We start from the raw sequence: 8,543 nt of genomic DNA, 5'->3' as shown, positions 1-8,543 counted from the left end.
TAGACCTACCCTTCTGATTCCACACAAGGCCTCCGTCTGCAAGTTTTAGTGCACAAAATCGTAGAAACGCAATAGCATTCAGGCTAACATCGTTGGTAAACTTGCTGTTAGTGAAAGTTATAAGACATCTAACACAATCAGTAAAAATTGTTGCCTCCGTCTCTGTGATATATGAAAAATACTCTCGGACTATTTTTTCCATTGTCTCGAAGGCCAACACCACAATGTTCTTTCTTTCATCAGCTGCTGCAGTTGTGAAAACCTGAAAGAAGATTGGTCACTTAGTAAAACATGTCGACCACCAGAGCATGCCTTAAAGAAAAAAATACACAAACATAGAAACGACTTCGCATAATATTTTGGGTCCAGCGTTTTTCCTCTTAACATGAGATCAATCATATATGTGGCTGCTAGGATAATAGAATATACCTTGAAAACACTTTTCCACCCTGATTTCACATTACTGACACGGCTGAGTACCATTTGAGAAATGCACCGAACTATTAGTTCTCTAATTTCAGCAGAACTGCTTTTCTGCATAACAATGACAAACGGTCGAAGAAATTCATTCTGGAAGTTGTAATTAGCTAGCTCCTCGCGTTCCAAGAACTTCATAGAAAGCTGTCGTAGTGAGTCCATAACGAATATTGCAACAGAAAGATTCTCTGATAAGCCTACAGATACAAAAAAATCTGACAGGATGCTCCATATGCGTGACCAGACTAGCCTGATGCGGTTCATGTTGTAGTGGCTGAACAGCAAGAAAAGAAAGATGTAAATACGCAAGTTGAAATCTTATTAGTCAGGTGTTCAAAAAGAAAAAAGAAAAAGAATCTTATTAGTCAATCAAGGTGCTAAAGCGATGCCAATTCCGTAGCCAAGACAGATGTATTTAATATGTCCATTTCTCATTCAACGTGATTTATAGAGAAAGTATGTAAAATCTTACGCGATCTCAACTAATTTTGTGAGGCTAAATACTCGAGGATCTGTAGGAGACTGCAGTTCTGACATAGAGACTTTGCACAGAGCTTTGACAAATGCTACTATGGCTTCAGTCTTCAACCGCTGGCTATGAGCATACACATTATTCAACTGAAAACTCCCGATCTGGTCAAGCAAATTCAAGTTTGCAATGAAGTTATTGATTTGATCCTGCCTCACAAGAGCCGACACATTTGGTCCAATCGCACTGCTGTCGTATGACCCCCCTCGAACAACTGCCATCATTACCGGATTCTGGAGGGCTCCTTTTTTCTTCAAATTAGGAAAACCCAAGGCTTTCTTCTCCTCCGTCTCGGATGAAGCAAAATAAGATGCATCGCTTGGAGCTCCCTCACCCAATAATTGCAAATGCTCAATTCTGGAAAGACAAGTCAAAATATGCTCCCAAGCATCTTGCAAGTGGTTACCATCTTCAATGGCAATTGATATGATAGCCTGGATAGCATAAGAAATAATAATGAAGTTATGAAGAGGTGAGACACACGTGCTCCTCTTCATCAAGGGAGGGAGAAGATTTACACTAAAGAAACAAATAACAAAAAACCGTGAAAACAGAAAATTAAAAAGCATGATGTAATTAAGTGAGTATGACTCAGAATACTTTTCTTTGTGTTTACTCCTTGATGTGAGGAAAGCGAAACAGAAAATGAGACTTGCTTTGATTCTGAACAACGATTTCCATATTAGAAGCTTACTTTAACAGCATCTACATTCTTTTGCTTCATATCTCCTGCGCAATGGAGATTTGTGAACTTGGCCATGGAAGTGACAAATGCATCTCTTTGCGTTTGCATACCCATAACTGCTGTAACATGAACGGCATACCGAAAGCCTCGTAAGCATTCAACTGCAGCAAGCCTGTCATCATTCTGATCAAGTGTAACACTGAATGCGGCAAGCATTGGTCCCCAGGAAACATCAACCATAAAACGCAATATTGCGACATCTGTGACGACATGGTAAGCTGATCTACAAGACCGAGAAAAAAATCCAAGTCATGAGATCAATAATTTGACTGCAGATCCAAAAAAAATTCCTCCACGGTATCTGTCAACCTTAATCCTCAAAAAGAGAGTTTATCAGGAACACACAAGGTAAACTAAAGGGTGAATATGGTTTATTTACGTTACAGGAAAAACCTGGTTTTAGATTGGTTTGCTAATCTTACAGGTAATACGACCCGCTCAGCAACATCATACTAAGAACATCAGTCGTCATAATCCTTCATTAGAATCCATTTTACAATCAATACTATCTAGTCCTATCGTCTCGTGTTTCATTTAAAACTAGACCTTAAGTGAAAGGTAAATGATCTTACTCTGATTTTCCAGACTTCGACCTGAACTTTTCTTGAATATGCTTTATCAGAAGACCATTAGCCCCAACCGCTTTCTCTTCTGTTTGTGTCCAGTAAACCAGGTTGAGTATACCGTCTAGACCCAGTAGTTTATTCAGGCCGTTGGACTGCCTGCTTTCTGGAGCAGAAGAATCAGAACTCATCTTTATTTCATTTTTGACAACTTGGTCATAAAGCGCACCAAGGTACTCTTCTGGAAGATCTTTGCCATCATCTATGCCTCGGTTATTTTTGATAAAATCAGCCTTGGTCATCTGATGGTTATAAACAAGAAAATCAAATATAAAACGTGTAATTATACACTGTAAATCTTCTACCAAAAAAGCAGTCTCCAATATTCATTAACAATTTCTGAGCACAGAAATAACCATAAAATGCTTAACAAAAGTAAATGCAGTCCAAAAGCTAACATAACATGGATTGAACGAACTGTGACAGCCAATAAAACTAACCTTTTCTTTAACCATAATATTATGGGCATCAGTGTTAAGCATTATCACAGAGTATGCAAGAACATATGCTGTGTCCGCACTGCTGAATGAATTTGGATTGCATTTGCAAAATCGTTCAGCAAACTTTTCCATTATGCGGTCAATTTTCTGTGCTTCTCCAGGAAGCCTGAACCCCCTTAAGAAAAACCTAATTGCCTCACCAAAATTCATCTCCTTGAAATCAAACGAGTCCACATAGGCATGCATAACTTTCATTGGAAACTCCTCTCTTTCACCTAAATAATCTCCAATCATGGTTGGATTCAAGCTTGTGGTATCCCTCAGGAACGACACCACCTCATCTGGGGAGCTGCCAACCTTTTTAGAGCTTATAAGAAACTCAATGCCCTTTGAAGGCTTTCTGTTGAATAGAGCGACGCCTTTCTGCACATAAACCAAGAAAGATGATAAAAGGAAACTAACATCGCCTAATGGGATCAAGTAACATTTTAGTTCTTTTATGATGCAAAATAAGACCTGGAGTTCAATTTTGTACGCCCTCCTCTGTTCAAGAGTTGCAGCCTCTGATGACTCTGAACTCAAATCTGGGTGAAAGTCATGATCTGTAGTTGTCCCGTCTTCTTCATTTGGGTTGGAATAATTGTCGCCAGGTGCTTCATTTTCTACGCTCTTGGGCAAAAGTGATTCTCCCACGCTAAATTGTTGGTCCATCCATGTTCCCATTGCCTTAATAATGCTAACCAAGCACTTCACTGATTCGTGCCTAAATGTAATATCCTGGACTGCGGTCAAAGTGGTAGAGGAACCAGGAGGAGGCCCAAGAGCAGTTTTTAGAAGACCGTTGACAATCCTGCAAACATTTGATAGAATTATAAGAGCTATAGTACATGTTACTAATGTACAGGACTAATAATGGATTAAATATCAACCGTATGCTACGCTGGTGCCTGATCGATAACTAAAGTTTTCAACTAAGAATTGTAATCTGACAACATCTGGAATGCCAATCTCGGAAACAAAACTATCTGGAGAGATATACAATAAAAATAAAAATTTGCCAATACCTTTCGAAGATGTTTGGTGACTCCACATCACAGTCAAAGTTGACAAATATGTCAATGATTAGGTACGGGTCTTGGCAAATGGTGTCAAGTAGGCTGAGGACAGTCATTTTCTGCAAGAAACTTGGCTGAAGAACATTTTCAAGGACTCGGAGGACAAGCATGGGGAAGAATATGCCTACTTCTGATTTCATGCCCGATCTATATTTCCGTAGTAAGCTGGTGAAGATAGCACATTGAAGTTGAAAAATAGACATTACGGAGAGTGCGCTATTCTTTAACAGAGACAAGCAAAGATACTGCTTAATGGCATTTAGAAACCTGCATATTTCGGGGGAGATGGTGAGGGGTTAGCTCTTGAATGCCATATAACACAGACTGAGGAATGTAACCTGTGGAATCAAAGATAAAACTTGCCTTTCGTCAGAGCGCCAAATTGGGCCACCGTTATCAACTATAACTTTGAGCAACTCCAGAGACAAAGTCTTGCCTCTCACAAGAATCTGATCGTCGGTGTTCTCTTGTGAGGAGAACTTCATAGACAATTTACACAGATTTTTGAACAGAAGGAATCCGTCTTCCATGATCTTGCTTGTGCCCCCATCCCCATCTTCGCCTTTCTCATTCTCAGAAGCACCTTCTTCAATAACTAGCCTGAAATCCGGAGGAGGAGGAGCTGCTTCTCCGGCCGTTATTACGTCGTTAATGAATCCCTGACAAATATGAACAGAGTTCCCTTCGTTGACATTTTTATCTGTGATGGCAAGCAAGTCGTTGACGTTAACCGTTTTGAATGATACATCCATAGAATTCGCCTCCGATCTGGTGAAGACGATGATCATAATCTGAGCTAGTACAGATTTAGCGCAGATCTGGTTGGTCCCATTAAATCCGCCGAGATACACGTTGTAGCAAGTCCTCACAAGATGGAGCAAACAATCGCCTCGAATCATGATGCGAGGAGATCTGACGGCAGCGAGGAGGACGCGGAGGACCGCTAGCTCAATTGACTCCTCGCCGAGCCCGCAAACCTTGCAGATCGCGTGGATGAGCTTGTAAAGAAGAGAATCGGGAGACGAGGAGCATACCTCGCCTCGGAGGAGCGAGAGGGAGAAGAGCTTGAAAGAGCAATCAAGAGCAGGCTCAACAACCTTGGCGTAGGCGGTATCAAGGGAGAGAAGGAGAGGCTGAAGGACGGCATCCGAATCGGAGGTGGAGAGACCAAAGAGAGGCGATGAAGGATCGGGAGAATCGGAGAGTGATTCGAGCTTGTCGAGGACAGATTTACAGGCGGAAACTAGGAATGTATGCTTGCGCCAGGCGGCGTTTTTGATGATTTTGTCCAGTGTTGGGCCAACGACCCGGCCGCATCTGGTGGCGCCACCAAGGTTCTGCGACGACGACATGGGACGACGACGGATCTAACAACACATTCAAAATAAACGGCGAATGAAATGAAATGGAAATGCAATTTTCTTTTGGGAGTTTAACTAAGCAAAGCCTTCAACTATTTGCCTATCCATCTTTACTCTCAAAACTATTTTTATAAGAGATTTTTATAATGAAATAACCCTTTAACAAAGATGTTGTATAAGTAACGTTAACCCTCTGCGTCTAATGAAGTTTAATCCTTAAACCACTTCTGTTAAAATAATAGTCAAGTGTTATTAGGAGAATATTTAATTATTTATCAATATGACTATATTAAATATTTCTAAAAATTTGAAATGAAAACATTTATAATCTTTTAAAAAGGTAAATGGTTAAATTTAGATGATATCAATACAGATGTAGTATAGTTTTAGTATAAATATCTACTATTTATTAAATGAAGTTTTCTATTCATATGATTGTTATCATTTGTACTTTTTATAACCAAAATTTTAAACTACTAGTCACATAATTTTTGATGTGAGTTTGTTTGACATTTTTATTAATTTATAACCGTTTTAAAGTTCTTAAAATAACATAAGAAAAATCTAATTTTTATTCTAATGATATAAATTTAGAGAAAAAAAATGATAGAAGATATACAAATTGTAATCAAATCTTTATTATTCAATAGCATTAATTTCCATATTTATTGAAGATCTACACTAGTTTTATATTGTGTACTTTTATAAAATTATTTTTATGTGTATTAGTCCATATTCTTATAATATAATATTTTTATTTTATATATAATTTATATTGCCATAAGCTACTAATGGACATCCTACAATATTTTGGTATTAAAACTTTAATTTAAAATAAATGGGTAGAATAATATCCTAAAAAATAAATCTGAATATAAATTTTTAGAGTTTCATACATTACTTGTATAATTTTTTTATTTATAGTTTAAATTTATCACTTTTGCATTTCTCTTTGTATGATCAATTGCTTTTACATATGTGGTTTTTTATCATTTTGAACCCAATAGGAAATTTCTTTAAAATTTTGTTATTATTAGAAAAGTTGGAAATATTATAAGCCAAAAAAGTACATATTTCATGTTTTTATTTGTTTTTTAAAGTATATAAAAAAAGTGTGTGTTAAATTGTTATGTTTGTGTTAAATTGTTATTTTTGTGGGCAATCTTCCACGTTTCATATATGGATTGCAATCTTTAAAGCTTGCCAGTTATGAAGGAAATTTAAAGGAAACCATAAGCAAATGAAATAAATGGTAGCTAGTATATTAATTTATGATTCTGTTATACAAAATTTTATGAATATTGTTGTTACTAAAAATATTATACTGCAGATTTTTTTTTTCTTAACTAAATGTATACTACTATTAATTTTTCAAAATATTTATATTTTTGGGTACAGAAATATATGTTTCCTAAATTCGTTGATTGGAATTGCACGATGTGGAAACATTAGTATTTGTTATCCAAATAGCAAAATGTGAATGTAACGATTTAATATAGTCATACTTGCCAGTTGCCACTTTCAAAGAAAAACTCTCCTCGTTGATCCCCCTTATAACGTTTCCTTTTGTTTCCGTATACAACACCACAATAACATTTTTAAATATTTGTAAAAAGTTTCAACGTTTATTAGTGTCTGCAATTCAGTTGTATCCTTTTCTTGTTATTTAAGAAAAAAGATTCAATATGTCTATTGTTAATATATCTAAATGAAAAATTAGTATATGAATCAAATATTAATTGAAAATTATTGAACTTGAACTAATTTTCAAAATTAGTATATACATATTTTAGTTGTTAATTATTTTATATTAGTTGTTGATACATTCTATTACATATTGTAAATATAAATACTTTTATGGGATATATGTAAGTAAGAGATTATCAATTTTCATGCTGTTTTCGAATTGTGAAGCATTGGTTCCCGCAATAAAATGAATTAAAAACATGAAAATCCCAAAATAGCAGAAGAAACTTTGTAAAAATAGGTTGGTGGGAAGCCGCAAATAGAGATCCATGCCACAAACTGTTTTTTTTTTAATGTCCTGATAATCCTCTCCTCCTTATCTTTTTCTTTATTTTCTCCAAATCATTAAGAAAGTAAAAACTCATGTCTCATCTTTATTGTGCATGGTTACATTGATTCACTCATAAACCAAGCTTCTTTGTTTGGCTTCAAAATGGCGTCCACTCCTCCGCAAACTTCTAAGAAAGTTCGTAACAATTCTGGTAGTGGCCAGACCGTTAAGTTTGCAAGACGAACATCTAGCGGACGTTACGTGAGTTTATCCCGAGATAATATTGAATTATCAGGTGAGCTTTCAGGAGACTATTCGAACTATACCGTTCACATACCTCCGACGCCTGACAACCAGCCAATGGCCACCAAAGCCGAAGAGCAGTATGTATCAAATTCCCTATTTACTGGTGGTTTTAACAGTGTCACACGTGCACATCTTATGGACAAAGTCATCGATTCAGATGTGACACACCCTCAGATGGCTGGTGCTAAAGGTTCTTCATGTGCCATGCCTGCTTGCGATGGAAATGTCATGAAAGATGAGAGAGGAAAGGATGTAATGCCATGTGAATGCCGGTACGTAAAAGTTGATCAACGTTTTTATTTAATATAGTTGTTTCACAAGACAATAAAGAGGTCTCTGATCAATTACTGGTTTGTTTAGGTTCAAGATCTGCAGAGATTGTTTCATGGATGCCCAAAAAGAAACAGGTTTATGTCCAGGATGTAAAGAACAATATAAAATCGGAGATCTTGACGATGATACACCTGATTTTTCTAGTGGTGCTCTTCCTTTACCAGCTCCAGGAAAAGGTCAACGTGGCAACAATAACATGTCTATGATGAAAAGAAATCAAAACGGCGAATTTGATCACAACCGGTGGTTATTTGAAACACAAGGCACATATGGTTACGGTAATGCGTATTGGCCTCAAGATGAAATGTATGGTGATGATATGGATGAAGAAATGAGAGGTGGAATGGTGGAAACAGCTGACAAGCCATGGCGGCCGCTGAGCCGGCGGATCCCAATCCCAGCTGCCATCATAAGCCCGTATAGACTACTAATCGTTGTTCGTTTTGTCGTGCTATGTTTTTTCCTAACTTGGAGGATTCGAAACCCAAATGAGGATGCAGTATGGCTATGGTTGATGTCAATAATATGTGAGCTTTGGTTTGGATTTTCATGGATATTAGACCAAATACCTAAGTTGTGTCCCATAAACCGCTCTAC

At 37.0% G+C, this 8,543-nt stretch overlaps 2 protein-coding genes across 3 annotated transcripts in view; one reads left to right on the top strand and one right to left on the bottom strand.

Moving 5' to 3' along the window:
- Window positions 1–5,403, bottom strand: part of LOC106303505 (brefeldin A-inhibited guanine nucleotide-exchange protein 1) — a 7,618-nt gene extending 2,215 nt beyond the window's left edge. The window contains exons 1-10 of one of the 2 annotated variants that reach the window (XM_013739760.1): window positions 4,293–5,403; window positions 4,058–4,196; window positions 3,879–3,988; window positions 3,331–3,664; window positions 2,815–3,237; window positions 2,324–2,616; window positions 1,701–1,974; window positions 950–1,440; window positions 430–751; window positions 6–262 (exon numbers count right to left, since the gene is read on the bottom strand). In XM_013739760.1, coding sequence (XP_013595214.1) covers window positions 6–262; window positions 430–751; window positions 950–1,440; window positions 1,701–1,974; window positions 2,324–2,616; window positions 2,815–3,237; window positions 3,331–3,664; window positions 3,879–3,988; window positions 4,058–4,196; window positions 4,293–5,281 — 3,632 coding nt within the window. In that variant the 5' untranslated portion in view covers window positions 5,282–5,403. Of the gene's footprint in view, window positions 1–5; window positions 263–429; window positions 752–949; window positions 1,441–1,700; window positions 1,975–2,323; window positions 2,617–2,814; window positions 3,238–3,330; window positions 3,665–3,878; window positions 4,197–4,292 lie in introns of both variants that reach the window. The other variant, XM_013739759.1, reaches the window with a different exon arrangement.
- Window positions 5,404–7,405: 2,002 nt separating this feature from the next.
- LOC106303498 (cellulose synthase-like protein D4) overlaps window positions 7,406–8,543 on the top strand; it is a 3,708-nt gene continuing 2,570 nt past the window's right edge. The window contains exons 1-2 of the mRNA XM_013739751.1: window positions 7,406–7,885; window positions 7,974–8,536. Coding sequence (XP_013595205.1) covers window positions 7,470–7,885; window positions 7,974–8,536 — 979 coding nt within the window. The 5' untranslated portion in view covers window positions 7,406–7,469. The remainder of the gene's footprint in view (window positions 7,886–7,973; window positions 8,537–8,543) is intronic.

The sequence above is a fragment of the Brassica oleracea genome, chromosome C7 (assembly GCF_000695525.1).
Source record: "Brassica oleracea var. oleracea cultivar TO1000 chromosome C7, BOL, whole genome shotgun sequence".
Classification (NCBI taxonomy): Eukaryota; Viridiplantae; Streptophyta; class Magnoliopsida; order Brassicales; family Brassicaceae; genus Brassica; species Brassica oleracea.
The sequence above is the reverse complement of the archived record's forward strand: the minus strand, read 5'-3'. Positions and strand labels throughout refer to the sequence as shown.